Below are 21,915 nucleotides of genomic sequence, written 5' to 3' on the forward strand. Positions count from 1 at the left end.
TCTTCTTATTGTTCTCCCTTTCCTTCCACGTCGGAGTCCGTCCCGCAGACGATGATCCTCCTCCTGCTCCTGCCGCCATTGAAAGGTTTTGATCTTTCTTTCTCTTTTTGTCTCTCTGAAGTCTTTGTCAGTCTGGCGCACGAGGGAGACGATAGAGAGAGAGAGAGTTTGTTTGGTGACTCTCAAGCGGATTGGCTTCATGGTCTCTGGCTTTTATAAATAAAAATTCAATCTCTTTTTTTTCTGTTTGTCTCCGCACGTGCGATCCGTGTCTAACAGTGGGACCTGTTATGGAAGTCAGCTTACACGTGTCTAATTAATGTAACGCACGAGCTGTGGTCCCCTCCTGCTTTCCTTTTCACTATTCAATGAATTGGTATCTTTTTTCTCTTTCTTTTTTAATTATTTTATAGTGGTTTAAACCTTTTTTTGGGAGAAATAGTGGTTTAAACTTATGGTAATTTTTGGAAAGGGTTGTGAAAAAGGTTAAACTGGATATTCTAGTGATAATCTGCATTGTTTCAGTTTTCACACTCTTAAAATGTCAGTCGTCTTGTAAGTTTGTAACTTAATGACGTATTTATACATTTCACAAAAGAATTATTTTTATGAATAAATATATATGACTCGAGCTGTCTAATCGAAGTTGATATTATTGCTTTTTCTATTTTCTGTGATCAGTTCGTAAATTTTATTAATAGCATCTATAGCTCAAACGGTCATATTCAATTTGATAAAATTCCTTACGATTTACTTCAACTATTAGATAAAAGTCCAGTCACCAAGATGCATCAAAAACGAGAAATTTGATGTCATTATAATTTATAAATGTATCAGTGTAATTAGGAAAAGTAAAATATTTTAAGCATAAAAATGGAAAAGTATATAAGTAAAACACAATTTGGCATCGTGGTCGGAGCACGTGCGGCTCCAGTGAGGCGTGGTGCAAAGACAGGAAGCAGAATCCCCAGCTGGATTCATGCTATTATTTACAGCTAACTAATTATTAATTAATCAATTCTACTTATTAAACAATTATATTCACCGGTTGAATTATTTTCCACAATTATATATATATATATATTATATATATCATTTGTTACTGCTTGCCAATTAAATGAGACCATTTTGTGTGTGCGCTTTATATTGTGTTTACCATATTCAACCACGTCTTATCATTTATATTCACAAACCAAGAAAATAAAAAGCTTCTAAAGAAAAATACAATAATTGCTAATACATAAAATTCCAATCTGTCAGTGACTTTGGATCAAATCATTCACGTGGGGAATATTAACAAAGTTTTCAAATGGTACGGCATGGTTATGTACATTTAATCTACTTAATTTGATTTAAATTGATTAATTCAATTAGTCGTGCGGCGTCCATTGAGTCACAAACCAACTATTCTCACTGTTATTGTTCAATGCATCGGTCAATTCAGTGTGCGTTTGCGTTTCAATTATTGTATGTTGGTAAAAATATTTCAATTTCTTATTCTGACTTTACAAAACAAAATTGAACACCTCCATTTCTGTATATTAAAATTGTCATGGCATAATTGTGAAAATGCCTTGTTGGGTTGTATCAATATGATATATCTATTATGTAATGTAGGCAGCCACTTCTTTCAAGCAGATGTCATGTACATTTTATCCATAAAGTTTTCTTTCAGTACACATTCCTAGCACTTGGGCTTGAAACTAACTTTGGTCAGGTCCATCACTTGCCTCCATAAACGAAAAGGTAAAAACTGACATCATCATGACCAAGTACTATATTGATAATGATAATCCAAGCCATACGTCCACAAAAGAAGCTTCCCCCACCTCCTCATTCGTCAGCAAACTCAAAACGAGTTTTGTGTATTTCTTTACCATGAGCTGAACTTGTGTATTTTACTTCATAATTTTTTTTTAGAATCTACTTCATAATCTACTTTCTCATTAGTATATACGTCACAATCTATTGACATCCGAAAAATAGTGCAGATTCGTGTAAGCATGCTCCTCCCTGTAACGATCCACCCACTCAACTACCATTACGTGCCAACACTGATAATCTTTTTTACTAGTAAAAATTAATCCTTTAATTACAATCCATGATCAGTATCATACTATCTTTGAAATACATAGTTAATAGGAAAAAAAACATTCAATAATAATCAAATCACTAATATCCAAAAACGACTGGTGTCTTAAATTTAAGATCCGATAATATAGATAAGCAGCCAAGCTCCAGTTTCGGTTAAACGGGAGGTCAAGTTTTAATTTTTTTTGTTGATGGGTCGTGCTCGAACTCGCTCCGGTTACGTCCCCACAGTTCTCGGATTCATCCGGTCTCTGTTTTCTCGCAATCTCCGTACTAACAACATGAAGATAAAGTTAGCTCCTTTCTTTTGACTTTTTCATACCTTTCCAGTTTTGTCTTCTTCGATTGTGAATAGATTTACACTTTACTGTTCGTAGATCGTCTCTTAGATTTGTTTTATCGATTGAATGGTTAAACTGTTTCATTGTCTGTCTGGTTCTGAATCTTGCAAGAGTTGAAAGTCTCCAACTTTTCCTCTGTTTTTTTTAATTACAGAACAGGAAAGTTTTTAGGAGTTTCGATATCACTGATTCTCATAAACTTAGCTGCGATCATGGAGCGAGCAGACGAGAATCTACTGCCTTCGGTTTACAAAGAAGTGAGTGAAGCATTTAACGCAGGACCATCAGATTTAGGCTACTTAACATTCGTTAGAAACTTTGTTCAAGGACTCGCTTCCCCGTTAGCAGGAGTTCTCGTCATTACCTACGATCGTCCCATTGTTCTTGCCATAGGCACTCTCTGTTGGGCTCTCTCAACTGCTGCTGTTGGAGCTAGCAACTACTTCATTCAGGTAAATCCCTTAATATCTGTTTCTAAAGATTCTTATAAAGTTTTCTTTAATGGTTCTTTAAAGTTGTATAAATATTTGTTTAATGGTTCTTTAAAGTTGTATAAAGTTTTGTTTAATGGTTATGTTATGTTAGGTTGCTTTGTGGAGAGCAGTGAATGGGTTTGGATTAGCTATTGTTATACCGGCGCTTCAGTCGTTTATTGCAGATAGCTATAAGGATGGTACCAGAGGAGCTGGTTTCGGTTTGTTGAATCTCATTGGTACTATTGGTGGTATCGGAGGAGGTGTTGTAGCAACGGTTATGGCCGGTTCTGAGTTTTGGGGGGTACCTGGATGGCGTTGTGCTTTCATCATGATGGCAACGCTTAGTGCTGTGATTGGGTTACTAGTTTTCCTCTTTGTGGTTGACCCCAGGAAGCACATTGAACGGTAATAAAACAGAACCTCAAAACTAGTGAACTTATTTCTCACAAACTATTTTTTTTTTGTGTAGAGAGGAACTAATGGTTCATAAGATATCGGTTTGGAATGATTCATGGGCAGCTACAAAGTCGGTTGTTAAAGTAAGGACGTTCCAGATCATTGTCTTGCAAGGAATCGTTGGTTCATTACCTTGGACTGCAATGGTTTTCTTCACAATGTGGTTTGAGCTTATTGGTAAATGAACCAAGCCTTGTGAAACTACATTACTTGTCAAGAAAGCTTACTGTTGTTTTGTTTTTTTAGGGTTTGATCATAACCAGACAGCAGCTTTGCTTGGGGTGTTTGCGACTGGATGCGCTATAGGAACCTTGATGGGAGGCATCATCGCTGATAAGATGTCACGGATTTATCCAAACTCAGGTAGAGTGATGTGTGCGCAGTTCAGTGCCTTCATGGGGATCCCATTCTCAATCATCCTTCTGAAAGCAATCCCACAGAGCAGAGATAGCTACTTGATATTCTCCGTCACTCTCTTCTTGATGGGTCTCACCATAAGCTGGTGCGGCTCAGCCGTTAACGCGCCGATGTTTGCTGAAGTCGTCCCTCCTAAGCACCGGACGATGATCTACGCGTTTGACCGGGCTTTCGAAGGATCTTTCTCCTCCTTTGCTGCGCCTTTGGTTGGGATCTTGTCTGAGAAGATGTTTGGGTATGACTCGAAAGGTATTGATCCTTTGAAAGGCTCGTCTGTGCGTGAAGCTGAGGCTCTCTCCAAGGGGCTTTTGTCCATGATGGCTGTTCCCTTTGGTCTATGTTGTCTCTCTTACACGCCTCTGCATTTCGTTTTCAAGAAAGATCGAGAGAACGCGAAGACTGCTAGTTATAAAGATATTGAAATGATCTGAGTTTTCGCTTATGTTTTGATTCTTTCAAATACCACCACAGTATAAACATTGATACCGAGATCTAATCAAATAGAACAGAATGTTATACAATTCCTTTGTCGAACTCTCAGAGCTTAAGCAGAATGTGATATTACAGAAGCAAACAAACAAGCAAGTGTGTCCTCTGAGAATAAGAGATACAAGGGCGGATAAAGGGTGGGGTAGTTCCAGTTCTTATCTTTTTGCTTTAAGAAGAAGGAACCAGAGCTTTTGTTAGATGCAGCGCGGGAAAAAGGTCTGACCAACATAGCCACCAGTCATGGCTCTACGGACATTGGTCTCAAACAGCTTTGGGTTATCCCTTAAAACTTGTGCTGCGTCATGGTTCAAAGGATCTTCAGAGTTGGGTTCCTGTGTAAATAAACAACACTCAGTTTAGGAGAAACAGTAAGCTCTGTATGTATCAGGGCATATTAATTTATTACCGTGAAAAGATGGAAGAGTCCATAGATAACAGTGTTGATGTTAAGAACAGGTTTCCAGTCTTCACGCAAGATGTTGAGGCAGACGTTTCCTTCCAAATCGATATTGGGATGATAAACCTAAAACAGGGAGTAAAGATGGAGCTAATAAAGCAAATGCAAAAGAAAGAGGATCCATATTGCTAAAATCCTACTACCTTGGTTTTGCATTTAACTTTAGGAGCTTCGTGAGGATACACAGGAGACACTTGGAACGTGAAAACAAATGTACCATTGCTGTATATTATTTCATAAAGAAAGAAAACAAATGAGTTTCCTATTCTAACCGTTTTAAGTGTGAGCATGATATGATCATGCAAAAAAGAAAGAAAGACTCTAACTTAACTGGTAGTAACCATCATCAGGTTTAATGGAGACTTCAAAGTTCATCAAATCATCTTTGCCATTAGGAAATGATATCGTACACGAGCTTGGAAGATTCAACTCTGATATATCTACACCAATCAAAATTTGAAAAAAAAAACTGAAACGTTAAGAAGAGAAAAGAATGCAAAAAAAAAACAAATCAAAGAAAGATGAAAAGGAATATATATAAAGATAGATACCTTTGTGAAGACGAAGTTCACCAGCAGATTGCTTCTTGACAGAAGCTCCTCCGCCTCTGCTAGCATTCTGAGCTTGTTCTCTTTGCTTCTCCTTTACTTTAAACAACCCAATCATTGCTTCTGTTTCTGACCAAAAAATCAAAAGAAATGAACGATCCATTTTATATATATCTTAAGTGATGATTTAAAGCACTAGATTGAAAATTAGAAACTTTTGACTAGAAAACACATAAAGTAATGATTTTTATTTTTTGGTTCATCATAAGAACTTAACATCAAAGCTGCAACTAACTAACTCCTAAGCGAACTTGGAACAAAAAAAAAAACAATTGTGGATTCGAAGAAGCGGGAACAGTCAGATTGTTTTGTAAGAGAGTTTCAGACAATAGATCGAACGACTTGAAGATCCCAAAAAAAAACTCGAAAACCGAAAACACACGTTTTTGTTTCAAAGACAAAAGTTAATCTACTTTTAGAGAGCTCAAGATCGCCGACGATTCTCCCTCTGATCTCTCCCACCGGATTCTCGTTCTCGGAAGCTAAACACGAGAGAGAATGTTGAATTTGACAGCTTTTTCTCGACGCGGAGTTGGAAAAAAAAAAAAGAATCTCACACTCTTCACTGTGTCTTCGTTGATTCGACAACTCGGTCCATTTAGACCCATTAGGCCCATTAGTCACGTAATATCTATCCATTTAGTAGATTTTCTTTTTTTAACAGCTAAAATTTGGCGGTTCTTTACAGTCAGATGTCAAAATCATTGTCATTAACTCATCATAATAAGTCTAGAACTGATTTGTGACGCGTTTGCATGTTCCATGCCATTTATCAGTATAGTACTAATCTTCGTGTCGAAAGTAAACAAAAAAGAAGATAAACCACTTCAAATGGAAGATTTCTTCTTCTTTCCATGGACTTTCTTTTATTCCTCTGAAGACTTTATGTTAAAAAACGTTTTTCTAAACTAGGTATTTTATTATTTTGCAAGATGATAATATATCTTTTTCTTTACCAAGATTAGAATATATCTACTTAAAAGATTTATGTACCCACCAAAATCAAAATTTTAATAAATATTTACGCTTTTTTTCTTACCAAAAAGAAATGATTATGCTGATTTTTTTGAAGGAAATCCACAACCGGACAATTGTTTTTTCCTACAAAATAATTTAAATAATGGAACAAAAAAATAAAGAGAAAAGTGCTTTTTTTTTTAATAATCAAACATTCGTCATCACCACCACCACCTCCACTAGACGCCCATTCCGTCACACAACAACCCTATCTATTTCCTCTACCGAATTACACTAATGGCCAACCCAACTCTCGTTTGATATTGACTCCAATTTTCCCCCACTCTTTTATAAAATAAGTCAAGTTTTTTTTCTTTTTATAATTGTAATCTGAAATTTGCAGATTATTATTGTTCAATGGCTTCTTCAGTGACTCCTCTAGGTCCATGGGTTCTTCACCATCACCACCCTTCAACTATCATTACCCAATCCAAAACACCCAGATCCAGATCTCATTCCCTCGTCACCCTTAAACCCATCTCCCTCACCCCAAAACGCACCGTTTCGTACACCGTTTCCTCTTCCCTCGTCACCAAAGAAGACAGCAACCTCAAATCCACCACCTCCTCCTTCGATTTCATGTCTTACATCCTCCGCAAAGCCGAGTCCGTCAACAGAGCCCTCGACTCCGCCGTGCCTCTCCGCGAGCCGCTCAAGATCCACGAGGCGATGCGCTACCCTCCTCGCCGGTGGCAAACGCGTCAGGCCCGTCCTCTGCATCGCCGCGTGCGAGCTCGTCGGCGGGGAAGAGTCTCTGGCCATGCCGGCGGCTTGCGCCGTCGAGATGATCCACACCATGTCGCTGATCCACGACGACTTGCCTTGTATGGACAACGACGATCTCCGCCGCGGAAAGCCGACGAACCACAAAGTTTACGGCGAAGACGTGGCGGTCTTGGCCGGAGACGCGCTTCTCTCGTTCGCCTTCGAGCATTTAGCAACTGCCACGAGCTCGGATGTTTCTCCGGCGAGAGTGGTCAGAGCTGTGGGAGAGTTGGCGAAAGCCATCGGCACGGAAGGGCTCGTGGCTGGACAGGTGGTGGATATAAGCAGCGAAGGTTTGGACCTAAACGACGTCGGATTGGATCATCTGGAGTATATACATTTGCATAAAACGGCGGCGTTGCTTGAGGCTTCCGCGGTTTTGGGTGGGATCGTAGGTGGAGGGAGCGATGAAGAGATCGAGAGGCTGAGGAAGTTCGCGAGGTGTATCGGTTTGTTGTTTCAGGTGGTTGATGATATCTTGGACGTCACGAAATCGTCTCAAGAGCTGGGGAAAACCGCTGGGAAAGATTTGATTGCTGATAAGCTGACGTATCCGAAGCTCATGGGTTTGGAGAAATCGAGAGAGTTCGCTGAGAAGTTGAATAGAGAGGCACGTGATCAGCTTTTAGGGTTTGATTCCGACAAGGTTGCTCCTTTGTTGGCTTTGGCTAATTACATTGCCAATAGACAGAACTGAGTTGTGTGTTCTTTTTTCTTTAGTTCTTGTCGGAATTATTCTCTCTCTGGTCTTGTTTCGGATCGAATTGTAGAAATATTGGAGAGATGCTAAAACGGATCTCTTGCGTGTTGGTATGATTGCTATGTTATAGATTTAATATTAAGAGATCAGTGATTCCAGTTTCTGTAACCGTTTAGTCAAATGCTTGACGTTGATGATGAACAATGTGTTTATAGGACTGAAACACACGGTTGGATCTCTCTCATCTACTACTATATCCGTTAATTGTTCAGATTAGATCTTAAAGGTACGAGAAGACCAAGTCGTCGTTTTTGCATCGTTGAAAATAATGTACTGAGGAAAGCCCAAGCCCATGTATTATCACAACCCAAGATCTCAATCGAAATATTGGGTTTCTAAAGCCTATCTGTTTTCCCTTATTTCAGTTCACCTTCGTGTATTCGAAGAACGATTGTATCTACCACTAATTTGACGTTAAAAACAACCACTTTTGGACGCATTATAGGGACGATGTAATTACCACCTTCGTGTTTTCCGATATTGTCCGTGTTGAACGTTGCAACTCTAACAAACAGTGTATCATGGGTTACACTTACACCACAATTCTGGTGAATGGGTGAATGGGTACGTAACGTACACGGTACACACGGTCACACAAGACACTTGACACCTACATTATGATAAACGGTTTTGTTTAATCTAAATGTTAGAGACTTGATTGTCTCTATCAATTGAAAAACACATTAATTGTGTAATATTGTGTATAGTTTGAATCAAAGAAAAACATAAACGTACAACCATCATTATCGCTAGTAAAATTTCTGATTTTTTCATAGACTACTACTTCTATTTGCAAGTGCTAAGTTATAGCTTACAGGTATCTCAACATTTTGACATTTATCCAAGAATCTCAACTTCGGTTAAAAATATTTGGGATGCCTACACTTTTGTTGAAATCATCAATCATGTTCTACACCCGAATCTTAGAGTACATACGATGAGGGGGCTATCGTTGCACTGGACCTACCATAGTCCGTACACAACTCCTTATTTTTATTTATAGTGACTAAATTAAATTTATGTATGGTGTATAATCAATTGGTGTTGGCTTCCATTCTTTAAAAATTCTCGTGTCTTGTGGTGTTGGTACATGCAGCGTCAAAATTTATGGAATTTAATGCTCACTTTCTCAAAAATGCTACTCCCTCCGTTTTTTAAAGAGTGTCGTTGTGACTTTTTTCATACAGATTAAGAAAGTTGTTGAAATATATGTAAGTTGTAATTAATTATACCTCTTTGACCAATAGTATTTTAGATAAATAAAATTATTTATAAAATCAATGCAGTTTGCAATTAATTTTCAGCTAAAAGTTAGTATAATTTACATTAGAATTGTAAAGTGACACTCTTTGTGTAACAAGAAAATGAGTTCAGAGTGACACTTATTATGAAACAGAGGGAGTATTTTGTAATAAATGTCATTTTAACTTTTTTTATTTTGTTATACAAAAATATCACTTTACAATTTCAGTGTAAATTATATTTATTTTCAATTGAAAATTAATTGTAAAATCCATTGATTTTATAAATAATTTTATTTATCTCAAATATTATTGGGTGTAATTAATAAAAGTTTACATATATTTCCGTTACCTTTTAATCTGTGTAAAAAATATTAAAGTGACACTGAATATATTTCATGTTTTTATCTAACTTTGATATTTTCATTTCTTTTTGTTTCTTATCCATATACACCATGTGCATATTCGTCTAACAAGAGTTCTCAAAAGGGTTATGATATTAAATGTGTATTTTCATCTTTTTATAAATTAACGTAAATATAAAAGACAAAATATATAATAATAATTTATTTTTAAAAATTGAAGAAAATAATTATAAGTAAATAAATTGAGGAGCCTGTTTCGAGTGGGAAAGAGTTGGCGAGGAACTTGTGGACATGACCGAAGACAAATGAGCGAGTACCTTTCAGTTCCAATATAACTGCTTGCACCTTGTGAAGTCTATATCGGTCGGCCAATTATGACACTTGAAATATGTATTAATTAAAATGAAAAAAGAAAAACAAACCAGACTTGGAAATCTTTTTAGTTGTACAAGATCAAAGTATTCAACATAATAATAAACTATACTATATAAAAGTTGAGATTATAAGCCATTAAGGACGTCCACGTAGATTTAAAACTTCCAACCGTAATATAACAAATCAGCATTTTTGCTTGCTATTTCTAAAAATGTCAATATTACCAAAAATCATTTATTTCAAAATAAAAATAAATAAATTTAACTATTGAAAACTTACAAAAGTCAAAGAATTATATATATAAATATATATATATATATATGTTTACTTAATAAAAAAAGCATATTGAAATAAAATAATTAACTTTAAGATGCAAGATAGTTAAAAACTATATAAATTTAAAAACACATGATTTTAAAGTTAAATTATATGCAATTGAAAACCTAAATAATATGATTTCAAAACATAGGATTAAAACAACTAATCATAATATGACAAATTATTATCTTTGTTTAATATTTTTAAAAAAAATATCACTATTTCCAAAATTTTATTTATTTCAAAATAAAATATAAATCAAATTCAAATAAGGAAGCTAGCAAATGTACAAGAATATATATATACATATATATATATACACACATATAAATATATATAAAAGTTAACGGAATACATAATCTATCCCCTATATAAAATTTGAGGCTATAAGCCATTGAAGATATTCACATAGAATTTAAAACCCCCATAAACACATGACAAATCAAGATTTTTAGTTTATTATTATTTAAAAAGGTTCATATTTTCCAAAATTATATTAAAACAAAATTAATATTCCATATATATCTTAAACTAACAAAAATTTAAAAAATCGAAACATATCTTTAAATACAATAATACCTGTTAATAAAAATGTATATTATCTAAAAAGTAGGCTAATGAAAAAATTATTAGTTTTTAAAAATGTCATGATTTCCAAATGTATGCATATTAACAGAAAATAGAAGTTTTAATACTTAATATCGATATAATTATTAGATTTAAAAATCAAAATTTCAAAAAACAAAACATATTACCTGTTAATAAAAACGCATATTATCTAATAAAGTTGGCCAATAATAAAATTATTAGAAGAAGTTTTAATACTTAACTTCAATATTTAATTATTAGATTTAAAATTCAAAATATTTAAAGTCAAAACATATCTTTAAACGTTAATTTAGTTTATTTAATTTAATTTTTAAATGAAACCATTTTTTAAAAAAGTTGAGATAGTTGAGATCCTTATTATGATTTTGTTGATTTAATAATTTGTTATTTCAACTTGATTTTATTTTGAGGTTTCATTTAATAAATGCTTTCAAATAATTAATAATATGAAATATTTTTTGGAAAGATATGGTGCAAATATTTAGGAAACAAAATTTTTAAAAACCGAAGAAAATTGTATTAAATACTCTTTAAATGTAATTGAAAAATAATTTTTTTCTCAGTTGCAAATACCGCGGAAAAAAATACAGACAATTTTATAATTACTTGAAAATTTAGGGGCAGATTCATAAAAATGCATCTGCTTTAATAGTATAGATATCTATATATAATTATTATATTTAAAAATCAAAATTAAAAAAAAACATATTACCTGTTGATAAAAATTTATGAATATTAAATTCAAAATTAAAAATTTTTAAATGTCAAAACATATCCTTAAATAATATACTACATGTTTATAAAAATTATGTCATTTAAGTATAATAATTTCAAAGTATCGTCTATACCAAAAAATGAAAAACTGAATTTAAAGTAGTTGAATAACATAAACTAAAACATCTAAAAGGGAAGTTCACTAAATATATAAAATAAAACTTTATATATGTAGTATGGGTAACTATAAATAATTTTCCGAAGTTTTAAAAGTTATCAAGATTTACTTTGAAAAAGAAAAATATTGAAAAGAGATTACATAATAGTCGTTTCTGCCACTTCTTTTGTTTTTAATGATCTTAGAAAAAGTTTTTATAAGATTAAAATTCTTGTTAGAGTGGTTCACTTATAGGAAGCACGTAACATCAATAAGGGTGGTTTGCTTATGCATAGGTTTTGAGTTATTTCTTATTGATCAAAAGTATAAGAAAATTATTTAGACATTCTTAATTTAAAATTTAGTAAGCACGACATATTGTTTGTTTGACACAAATTTTTATAGGGAACAACAATCCACGCCTTCATACCGGCTAATCGAATAGGGGGCTATGAAGAGAATTTAAAGGCTGGTGTAACCTAAAAAATTAAGAACTTTTTGGTCATCAACAACAAAATAAGTTATAAAGTGACTTCTCACAGGTTCTTAATTTAGTTCACTCAGAAAAGAATTTCTGCACCCACAGATCATAATGGCCATGATATTGAGAGGCAAAACTTTAGCAATTGTTCTTATGCTGAGTTCAATGAAGCGGTCAACAAGAACGGAGATATATATGGTAAAACAATTACTGTTGTCCATATTAAAAGTATATAATTTTATCATCAGGTTCTTATGATTTAACATTAAAAACTTGGAAAGCTTGTTCTCGTCAACATTAAAAACTTCAACAATAGTGTGACTAACAAGAGAATAGACATTCACTTGCAATTAAAAGAGTGAGCATGTTTTTCCATGAGTTCATAATAGTCTAATCTCAAATACATTGTTTACTCACCATCTTATAAAAAATTAGTATTTCCAATATTATATTAAAAACGAAATTAATATTCTATATATAACTTAAAATAACAAAATAAATATTATCATTTACAACTTGCTTTAAAATGTTGTTTGTTATAGTAAAATGTTAAAAACAAATGTAAAAAAAGCTATTGTCCACAGAGAGCATCCATATAGGAATTAAAAACCACCAATAATTATTTAATAAAATCATATACAAAAAAAACTATAAAATAAATAATATTCCTTTTTTAAAATCCTAAACAAAAGAAAATTGTAAAAGTATTCTTATTATTTCTTATAAGTAACTAATTTTCCTTTTTAATAGATATTTGTATGTTAAAAATTTATGACGAAAATAGCTACAAATAGTTCACCTCTATATTTAGATTTAAGTTACCTGAGTTTTATTACTTATACTTAATTTTTTACTTATATTTATTATATCTTATGGTATTTATCATTGTTGAGAGGAATATGTGACAAAATCACTTCTCAAATAATGTATATGATATATATATATATATATATATATATATAATAATAAAAAGTTATAAATAATTAATTCCTTTTCTAAAAGTCTAAATAAAATAAAACTGTAAAAGTAATCTTATTTTTTGTATAATTAACTAACTTTACTTTTATAGTTTTGTGTTAAAAAAATATAAAGCAAAATGAAAAACATATTTCACCCGACATGATTGTGACATATATCAGTTAAAACAATCAAAATATGTCATTATGTGAAAATAACTTTTTTCCCTAAAATCTTAAATAAAAGAGATTTATAAAATATTTTCTTTTTAATCTTAACCAAATAAGATTTTTTTAAAAAATCCTGACCAGAGATAATTGTAAAATTTGAATTAATAGTAGTTTTTACTTTGAAAAATTATTGATAAATATGATACTAAAAATATTAATTAACAAGAAAAATTGTAAAAATATTACTGATATTGAGAAAGCCTAATCTTGAGAATGGCAACTTTTTAAAATAGTTAATATTAACTGGACATAATTATTTGATAGTAACTTTATTTTTCTTAGTCCTAGACAAAATAGAATTGTAAAAGATTATTTAATATTAATTTTTTTATAAAACCCTAAAACTGTAAAACAATATTTGATAGTTGTTTTCCTTTCTAAAAATCTTAATCAAAATAGATTTGTATCATATTTTTATGTCATAACCAAAAGAGAATTGTAAACAATTATTTGATAATATTTTAAGAGAGAATTTGAAGATGAACATGATGCTAAAAATTATACAGTTAATAAAAGAACTGTAAAATAGTATTGATATAAATTGTAAAAATAGTAATTTTTAAATTATTTATTAGAAACTAGAAATATTTATTTGATAGCAATTTTAAAAAAAAAATTCTAAAGAGAAGATAAATTGTAAAAGTTCATATAACAGTAATTTAGATTTTCTGCATCCTAAAAAAAAATGTAAAAGAGTATTTAATAGTATTTTTTATATTTAAATTGTAAATAAAAAGGAGGTTTATAAAATAAAATGTGTTCACTTTAACACAAATCCTTACATAATAAAATTTTAAAAAACTTATTTAATAAAACATTCAATTATTACATAAGAAAGTGTATGGAGCTATTTGACTTTCAATTTTTTTTTCTTTTTATAATAAGAAAGTGTATAGTTTTTTCTCTGATCTAAATACAAATTTGATAGCAATTCATATATATACCATGATTATAGAATACATATATTAATTTAAACTTATGTATAATAATTGTCTTTTAACTATAAAATAAATCTCACAAAACAAAGGTAAAAAACAAGCATAAAACTATAATAAAATAGTTTATTATTTTAGGTCTTTTATCTAGTTAAAAATAAACTCGGGTTGAAAATCTAGTAATAAGCAATTTAGTAAACTCTTGAACACAAAGACCCCATGGGGATGCAGGGCACTCTAGCTTCTTCTTCCTTAGGCTGCCTCTTCTTGTTTGCGAGATTGCTTCTTGTTTCTCTCGTAGAAGAGATCCAATTCTGGATTTGTCTTCCTGCTCTCGCAATCCTCCTCTTCTTGAGCATGTTTCTCAACCAGCTTGAAAACAAAACCAAAAAGGGATCAAATTTTAGTGATACAGAGGAGTTGTTAGATAGAATAGAATTGGATAATAATGATGATCAGAAGCTGCCTGCGCTTACCTTGCGTTTATGTTCTTCACATTGGTTATGGAGTAAGAGGTTAGAGTCGCCATAGACGGGATGATTGCAAACTTGGCAAAAATGTTTAGGCATACCGTAGCGGTCGATGCATGCTGCTTGCTTAAGTGACTGGTTTCTGTGCTGATCACTCTTGAGATGAGTGATGAATTCGTCACATACTTGGAAAGCATCATTGCATATGTTGCAAATGCAGAGAGGTTCCTCATCACATGTGTTGTTGTTGTCACTCAATAATAAAGTTTCACTTGCCAAATTATCACTCAATAAAGTTTCCCAGACAAACAGTTTGTCAAACACTCTGGCAAACTCCATGGCAAAGACTGTTAGCTGGTCAAGAGGGGCAGCTAGGGGAACACCTTTTGGATATGCAACAAAATTATTATAACCCTGAAAACGCGGAGGATAAATCATATCATAATCACCCGATATAACCATTATGACATGTGGAGGATGTGGGCATTTACGCCAGTCGACCAGAAATTCAGATAAGTCGTGAACACCTAAGAGTAGAGAAGAAGGCCAGATCAGATAATGAGACTACTAACACAAAACAAAATAGATTAGGATTGATTTGATTTTTTTTTTCTTTTTTTTTACCGCAGGGGGCGTGAGTAAGAATGATTCCAGAGGAAGAGATGTTTTGCAAGAGGTCAATAGAGATGGATTCTAGGTTGCCCATGGCATAGATGGTGACTGCAGTAAGACCCCTCTCCTCCTCCACGGCAGATTCTATACACTGACGGACACAACGAGGGTCTACACCAGCCGGAACAGGACACGTGTTCAGGTCCCACCACACTACCGCTAGTCCACACACAACTTCCCACAACGAGGGTAGACCTCTTCTTTTTCTGCAACATTGAAGATCCAAGAGATCGGGAGAGTGGGAGAGAGATCGTTCGACTTTTCGCTGCCCCCATCTGTTGGAGAATCGAATCTCGCTGGGTTTCCAATTTGGGAACAGCGATGATGACGCGGTGTTGAAACTCAACGACATTGAGCCCTTCAGAGCACTCCTCATCATCCCTCCGCTGTGGTTTTTGGATACCCTTGAAAGAAAGAGAGAAACGGGAGAGGTTATCACCTAACCAATGCATCAAACAAGCTCATCTGAACATTACTAACAGGCATTGAATACGAAATCAACCAAGCAACAACTTTGTAAATTTTCAACCCACAAAAATATTAGATACATGGTTTACATGGTTAAGTTTCATTTATCTTGATCATGGTTAAGACCGGTTTATTATTATCAATTCCGGTTATTGTAAATAGCAGTTGCTGTATAAGTTAATTAAACATGTAACTGACTTGACTTTTACGTTGATTGAATATAACAAACTTTCATCATCTCTTTCATCTTGAGCTCTGAATCTCTTCTCTTCGATTCTTTGATCATGGCTTAACTAAAGCTTTAATATGGTATCAGAGCTCTATATCTTCATCTTCCGCTTTGTTATTCTCCGATGAGTGTCTCAATCAATCGTCTTTTCCGGCTCGCGATCGCTTTTGTTGTTGTTCTCTGCGATTTTCTGCTTCGGAGTCTCTTCTGTTACTATTTCTTGGTTCATCTTCTTTGATTGAGCTGGGTGAAGTGTTGATTCCAGCTCGATTGCCTTTTGATTGCGTGATTCTTGAAGATGACCAATCCTGAAACAGCGACTTTCTTCCCTTTGAAGAGGACGAACATAGCTTCAGATTGATCCTAGATTTGAAAGAAAATACTAGTAAATCGTAAATATTACAAGGACTTTACATCGAAAGACTTGTAAATTTGTAGTAAATTGTACAAGTATTTAAATACGACTTTACAAAAGAACTATACGAGTCTTTTACGATGAAGCGTAACTACAAAATTACAACAAAATACTCTCTTTCGCTTTTACAACGAATTTGTTTCTTCGTAAATGTTACATGGAAGTCACAACGAATCTTGCATTACGACGAGTGTTTAACTATGAAACGCTATTCCTTGTTAATTTGTTGTAACCCTTCTATTACAACGAAATAACAAGGAATATGATCCTTGTAATAAATATGTTTTCTTGTAGTAAGGATCACAATTTAATTGAAAATTATAATATTAAATTATTTAGTACAAAATCGTACATTATTTTAGTTATTACAAAATTAATTAGATATTTTAAAAGTTTTTCTAGTTAAAATGAAATATACATTTAATTTTTAAATAACCATGAAATTAACTAAACATTTTAAAAACAATTAAGTGAAAAGGAAATATACATATATTTAAAATAATTACAAATTTAATGAATAAAATAAAATATATATTTTTATTGTAAATAAAAAGATATAAAAAGATTTGATTCAAATAAAATTTCTGAAAATATATAGAAATATTTATTTGATTAGTTTGTTTTTAGAATAATTCATATATTATACAAAATATAACTTAAATAATTTTTGAGAGGACAGTCAAAATATAAAAAATGATACACGAATCAAATCATTACTTATGTTTTAATAGTATTGATATCATACACTATCAACATTTGCATATGTTGCAGCTCAAACGTAATGTCCAAATCTTTTTTCTTATCATTTACATATTTTTATCATTTACAAACTTTTGTGTTGTTTAGTTAACCATCTTATGTTATATGGGCAGTTACGATCTGTGACTTGATATCATTTGCCAGTATTTTAAATCCGGGTTTGATGCACTGTTAAAAGCTAACGCTATTAGAGACAATGAATCATAACTTATGGATTCATATGAACAGTATTTCCTTTGTATATTTTAAAATAGTCCAAAGGTACTTTTATTTGTGTTTTTGAATTTGATATCAAGTCCTCTTGAATAGCAATTCTCTGGTTTTGTAAACAGTGTCATAAGATTTATTTATATTTCTTTATAATTTTAGATATTTCATTATAATTTTTAGCTTTGACTTTAGATAACTATTACTGTTTCGAGGAATATAAGTAATTATCTTAGGACAACTATCATATATGCATTGAGGTTAATATATAATCGATCTTTAGAATATAAATAATAATATATACATGTGTTTTCAGATAATTGAAATGCACATGTCAACATTTTTAAAAGTACACATTAATTATGTTCCTCCTATTTTATAGGAAAGTAGTTATTATAATCAATAATATATGAGGTAATTAAGCAATAATACCAAAATATTATTAAAATAAATAAATCATGACTTTTTAGTAATGGTCCATTTAAAAATATCACACATGAATAGATGTTATAATTTCTCTTTTAACAAAATAGATTATATTATGATTATAGAGATTATTTAGCATATTTATAGGTTCAGCTGCGTGGAATCGAGCTGATGCTGAGAATCGAGCAGATTATCTTTCGATTGTTCGTTGGTTCACCACTTATGAAAAGCGAATCAAAAACATGGAGGAATCGGTTTGATGCGTTCTTACAGAAAATCGTAGACGAGGAACGTGCAGGTAAATTTTCATCCTCCCTCCGCTGTGGTTTTTGGCTACCCTTGAAAGAAAGAGAGAAACTATGTGTATGGGAGAGGTCAAGTTTTACAGTAAAAAAGGAAGATAACTTATAGTTGTAAATCACTTGTAACTTATTACTCAAACTCAAGTTTTAAGAAATATTATTAGGCTCATAAAGCAATCATACATGGAAACATATTGATATGCTACATGAAATAGGAGAAAAAAGACAAGGGTTCCCATTTATTTCCAGTCAGTAAACTCTTTAACACAAAGACCCCGTGCGGATGCAGCTTCTTGCCTCTTCTTGTTTTCCGCCTCAATCAAAGAGATTTCTTCTTCTTCCAAATGTTTCAAAAGATGGCATCTTTCCTCTTCTTGAAGTAGAAACAACTGCACACACACACAAACACACAGATACATGAAAAAAAAAAGATAAAAAAAAAACTGAGGATGCTGCTTGCTTGCTTAATTAGCTACCTCTTTTCTGTGCTCTTCACTCTTGAGATGAGTGATGAATTCGTCACATACTTCGTATACATCATCGCATATGTAGCAAATGCAGTGAGGTTCGTAATCACATGTGTATAATAAAGTTTCTTGAGCCAAATTATCAGTCAATAAAGTTTCCCAGACAAACTGTTTGGCAAACACGTACTCAAACAGTTCGCCAATAAATTTTAGTTCGGCATGAGGTGCAAGTAGGCGAACACCTTTTGGAAATGCAACAAAAGTAGTGTGCCCAAAACTCCGAAAACGCCAAGGATCAAGTATTTTCTGATCACCCGAGATGATCATTACGTAACCCGGAGGATGTCGGTTGCTAAAGTCATCATCAAACCAGTCGTCCATAAATAACATTAAGCCTTTGGGGTTTTTTGCTATACAATCTGTTTATCTCCATTCAAATGATTCATTAGTATGGTCCATAAATAACATTAAGCCTTTTAGTATCTAAACAAACAAAACTCTCATCCAGATGGAGAAACAAACAGACCCTCTCAGATCAGATAAGAGACTCTCTAATTAATTAATTAGACTAAACAGGATTGATTTGATTTCGATTTTACTAACCGCAGGGGGAGTGAGTAAGAATGATCCCAGAGGAAGAGATCTTTTCCAAGAGGTCAATAGAGATGTATTCTAGGTTGCCCATGGCATAGATGGTGACTTCAGTACGAAAACCAATCTCCTCCTCCACGGCAGATTCTATACACGGACGGACCCAACGAGGGTCAAAACCAGCCGGAAGAGGACACGTGTTCAAGTCCCACCACACTCCCGTTTTTTTTGACACATCACCTAACCAACCATTTAAAATCTAATCTAGGGACGGAAAAAAATCACAAATAAATTAATTGAATCCATAAAACTACTGACCTCCTCCTCCTCCTCCTCCTCCTCCTCCTCCTGCCTTCTCGCAACAACGAATTTGATCCCTTCTGCAACGTTGATTCAAGAGAGAGAGAGAGAGGAGATCGGCGTTAGCTTTGCCCCATCTGTTGGAGAATCGAATCTCGGTGGGTCCTCTTGGGTTCGAATTTGGGAACAGAGATGGCGCCGCCAAAATTCGGGTGTTGAGTTTCAACGACATTGAGCGAGAGAGAGAGGAAGGAGATCGACTTTCAGAGAGATCTATATTATTATGCACAAAACTTGTGGGCCTATCTGATGGGCTATATAAACTTATGGGCTAGCCATAGATTTCTTATTTAATTATATTATCATAATAAGATTTATAATCCATTAATTAAGAATTTTTTTAAGGAAAAATTTGGAAAAATACATTCAAATGAGATTATATTTTGAGAAATGCATTATTTATTATTATTTTTGAAAACTACACTTAATTATCAGTTAAATGACTACAATAACCTAACTAAAAAATTATAATAATTTCAGTCTCAAATTGAAATTTGTATTTATAATCAAATATTTCCATGTGTTAAATTCAGCATAAAACTCTATCATCCCAATCACGAGAAGCTTAGGGTTTCCTTTTTCCTTTGCATCTATCTACTCCTATCGATTTACGGTGGTTTTATTTATCTATCTTGTTATCTCGTCAAATTTCCACGGGTGATGTGTTTAGTATTCTCAAGATCCGATATTCAGATGGTTGGGTAGCATTTTTCTTGGAAGCCATAAACTCATCTTCTTTATTCTATTTTTTTAAAAAAGAAAATCTATATTTTTACCGACATTTGTCACGCAGCTGGTAAAGTGGATCATTTATATGGAAGCAGATCATGGAGAGAATCTAAAAATGTTTCCAATATTCTGGAGTGTCAAAACTGGTAGAGATAAGCAATTTTTCTGTTCCAGACACAAGAAGACGAGTCAATGGCTTCTTCATGTGGCAGCCTAGACTTAACCAGTCTCTCCTCCTATCTCATTCACATTTGAGTCACAATGCATTTTTTTTTGAGAAAACACAATGCATTTTTTTAACCTTTTGTTTTGCTTGATTCTCAGTCTTTGATGACTCAACTGTAACATTTTGTTTCTTATGGATATTATGTAGAGAGATCATTAGTTGTGTGCCATAGTCCGCGAGGATGAAACCAGAATAACCTACATTTTCGATGTGATAAACAATATGTTCCAAACAAACGAATAGAAATAAAAGTTACGTATATATATATATATATATATATACTAAATGTGTCATCTCTAATAAACTAATAAGTTATTGTAATTTTAAATTTTTATTTATTAAATCATGGGCAAAAGAGTCTTATTACATGTGAATAAGTGTATTTTTCAAAAAAAATTAAAGACAATATATTTCCAAATTTCAAATCCTAAATAGGGTATTTTGCAAATTGTCCCTTTTTTTAATCTGTAATATATAAAAATTGAAACTATAAGTCAAACCGCCGATTATCATGTTAATTTTTTATTTCTAAATATGTTAATATTGCCAAAAATCACTAATTTCAAAATAAAATGTAAATCAATATCAAATATAAAAAACTTACAAAAGTAAAAATTATTTAGAAGTTAACTTAATACACAACTAAATGTATCTATATTATTAAAGTTGAAGTACAAATTGGAGATGTTTGGAAACAAGGATAGTAGAATAAATGAGATATGTTTGGAAACATATATAGTAGAATAAATGAGATATGTTTGGAAACATGGATAGTAGAGATGTGTACTTTCTTTTATTTACACATTTAGCCATTGTATTTTCAATAAATTAATAACAAATGAGAATTGTTTAGAAACATGAATAACATATTTAATACTTATTTTTTTTAAAAAAAAATTTAGTCATTGTTTTTACAATAAATTAAACAACCTTCTTTCTATATTTTTTTTATTTATAATTCTGACACTATATTTACAATTCTTTATGGTAAAAAAATAAAAACCCAAACCGAAATATAAATAGTATATTATATAAAACAATTTTTAAAAACAGTATTATTACCTTATTTAGTTTAGTCAAATATAAAAATTTCAAGAGTTCAATTATCAAAAAAAAAACATAAAATTAATAATAATTCATAGAAAACTAATGCAAAAATTAAAATTTTGAAACATGGATAAAAATATATCAGTTTTAAAATATACAAAATGGACTAATCTAATTACCTAAAACATTGTTTTGTCTAAAATAATCATAAAATAAAATTTAAATTTTATATACATATTTCAAATCAAAATAATAATTTAAAATTGATTTATATCAAAAATTGATTTA

The 21,915-nt window shown here is 32.2% G+C and overlaps 5 protein-coding genes across 6 annotated transcripts; 2 read left to right on the plus strand and 3 right to left on the minus strand.

The window, feature by feature from the left end:
* Positions 1 to 2,115: 2,115 nt before the first annotated feature.
* Positions 2,116 to 4,302, plus strand: LOC108842106 (uncharacterized). The gene is made up of 5 exons (XM_018614919.2): positions 2,116 to 2,383; positions 2,587 to 2,884; positions 3,018 to 3,313; positions 3,378 to 3,541; positions 3,611 to 4,302. The coding sequence occupies exons 1-5, from the start codon at positions 2,283 to 2,285 to the stop codon at positions 4,210 to 4,212; spliced, it is 1,461 nt and encodes a 486-aa protein (XP_018470421.1). The 5' UTR covers positions 2,116 to 2,282; the 3' UTR covers positions 4,213 to 4,302.
* LOC108842110 (NEDD8-conjugating enzyme Ubc12) lies at positions 4,255 to 5,907 on the minus strand. Of its 2 annotated transcripts, none has more exons than XM_018614923.2 (6): positions 5,749 to 5,907; positions 5,279 to 5,398; positions 5,059 to 5,167; positions 4,871 to 4,949; positions 4,677 to 4,793; positions 4,255 to 4,602 (listed from the first exon to the last, which is right to left on the minus strand). In XM_018614923.2, the coding sequence occupies exons 2-6, from the start codon at positions 5,391 to 5,393 to the stop codon at positions 4,465 to 4,467; spliced, it is 558 nt and encodes a 185-aa protein (XP_018470425.1). In that variant the 5' UTR covers positions 5,394 to 5,398; positions 5,749 to 5,907; the 3' UTR covers positions 4,255 to 4,464. The 2 variants fall into 2 exon arrangements, with proteins under 2 accessions (XP_018470425.1, XP_018470424.1); XM_018614922.2 differs by having other exon boundaries at positions 5,279 to 5,404; positions 5,749 to 5,906.
* Positions 5,908 to 6,519: 612 nt separating this feature from the next.
* On the plus strand, positions 6,520 to 7,970 carry LOC108839144 (geranylgeranyl pyrophosphate synthase, chloroplastic/chromoplastic). The gene is given in 2 exon segments (XM_018611969.2): positions 6,520 to 7,029; positions 7,031 to 7,970. Coding segments are annotated over 2 exon segments (1,104 nt in total). The 5' UTR covers positions 6,520 to 6,709; the 3' UTR covers positions 7,815 to 7,970.
* Positions 7,971 to 14,255: 6,285 nt separating this feature from the next.
* LOC130508265 (uncharacterized) lies at positions 14,256 to 15,886 on the minus strand. The gene is made up of 3 exons (XM_057003665.1): positions 15,354 to 15,886; positions 14,736 to 15,256; positions 14,256 to 14,631 (listed from the first exon to the last, which is right to left on the minus strand). Exons 1-3 carry the CDS (start codon positions 15,778 to 15,780, stop codon positions 14,512 to 14,514), a joined length of 1,068 nt encoding a protein of 355 aa, XP_056859645.1. The 5' UTR covers positions 15,781 to 15,886; the 3' UTR covers positions 14,256 to 14,511.
* A 2,424-nt stretch (positions 15,887 to 18,310) lies between these two features.
* On the minus strand, positions 18,311 to 19,890 carry LOC108833831 (uncharacterized). Its single transcript, XM_018607228.2, has 4 exons — positions 19,584 to 19,890; positions 19,278 to 19,505; positions 18,684 to 19,093; positions 18,311 to 18,596 (listed from the first exon to the last, which is right to left on the minus strand). The coding sequence occupies exons 1-4, from the start codon at positions 19,795 to 19,797 to the stop codon at positions 18,447 to 18,449; spliced, it is 1,002 nt and encodes a 333-aa protein (XP_018462730.2). The 5' UTR covers positions 19,798 to 19,890; the 3' UTR covers positions 18,311 to 18,446.
* Between the last annotated feature and the right edge of the window lie 2,025 nt (positions 19,891 to 21,915).

Source organism: Raphanus sativus, chromosome 2, assembly GCF_000801105.2.
Source record: "Raphanus sativus cultivar WK10039 chromosome 2, ASM80110v3, whole genome shotgun sequence".
NCBI classification, from domain to species: Eukaryota; Viridiplantae; Streptophyta; class Magnoliopsida; order Brassicales; family Brassicaceae; genus Raphanus; species Raphanus sativus.

Bases quoted from the DNA above. Each gene is read 5' to 3' on its own strand.
- LOC108842106 (XM_018614919.2), top strand. From the start codon at position 2,283: ATGGGTCGTGCTCGAACTCGCTCCGGTTACGTCCCCACAGTTCTCGGA. The intron at 2,384-2,586 runs GTTAGCTCCTTT...TTTTAATTACAG, and splicing joins ACTAACAACATGAAGATAAA to AACAGGAAAGTTTTTAGGAG. The intron at 3,542-3,610 runs GTAAATGAACCA...TTGTTTTTTTAG, and splicing joins AATGTGGTTTGAGCTTATTG to GGTTTGATCATAACCAGACA.
- LOC108842110 (XM_018614923.2), bottom strand. From the start codon at position 5,393: ATGATTGGGTTGTTTAAAGTAAAGGAGAAGCAAAGAGAACAAGCTCAG. The intron at 4,950-5,058 runs GTTAAGTTAGAG...AATAATATACAG, and splicing joins CCTGATGATGGTTACTACCA to CAATGGTACATTTGTTTTCA. The intron at 4,794-4,870 runs GTAGTAGGATTT...TCCCTGTTTTAG, and splicing joins AAGTTAAATGCAAAACCAAG to GTTTATCATCCCAATATCGA.
- LOC130508265 (XM_057003665.1), bottom strand. From the start codon at position 15,780: ATGATGAGGAGTGCTCTGAAGGGCTCAATGTCGTTGAGTTTCAACACC. The intron at 15,257-15,353 runs GTAAAAAAAAAG...CTCTACTCTTAG, and splicing joins TCTTACTCACGCCCCCTGCG to GTGTTCACGACTTATCTGAA. The intron at 14,632-14,735 runs GTAAGCGCAGGC...TTTGTTTTCAAG, and splicing joins GTGAAGAACATAAACGCAAG to CTGGTTGAGAAACATGCTCA.
- LOC108833831 (XM_018607228.2), bottom strand. From the start codon at position 19,797: ATGTCGTTGAAACTCAACACCCGAATTTTGGCGGCGCCATCTCTGTTC. The intron at 19,506-19,583 runs GTCAGTAGTTTT...ATGGTTGGTTAG, and splicing joins AGGAGGAGGAGGAGGAGGAG to GTGATGTGTCAAAAAAAACG. The intron at 19,094-19,277 runs GTTAGTAAAATC...GGAGATAAACAG, and splicing joins TCTTACTCACTCCCCCTGCG to ATTGTATAGCAAAAAACCCC.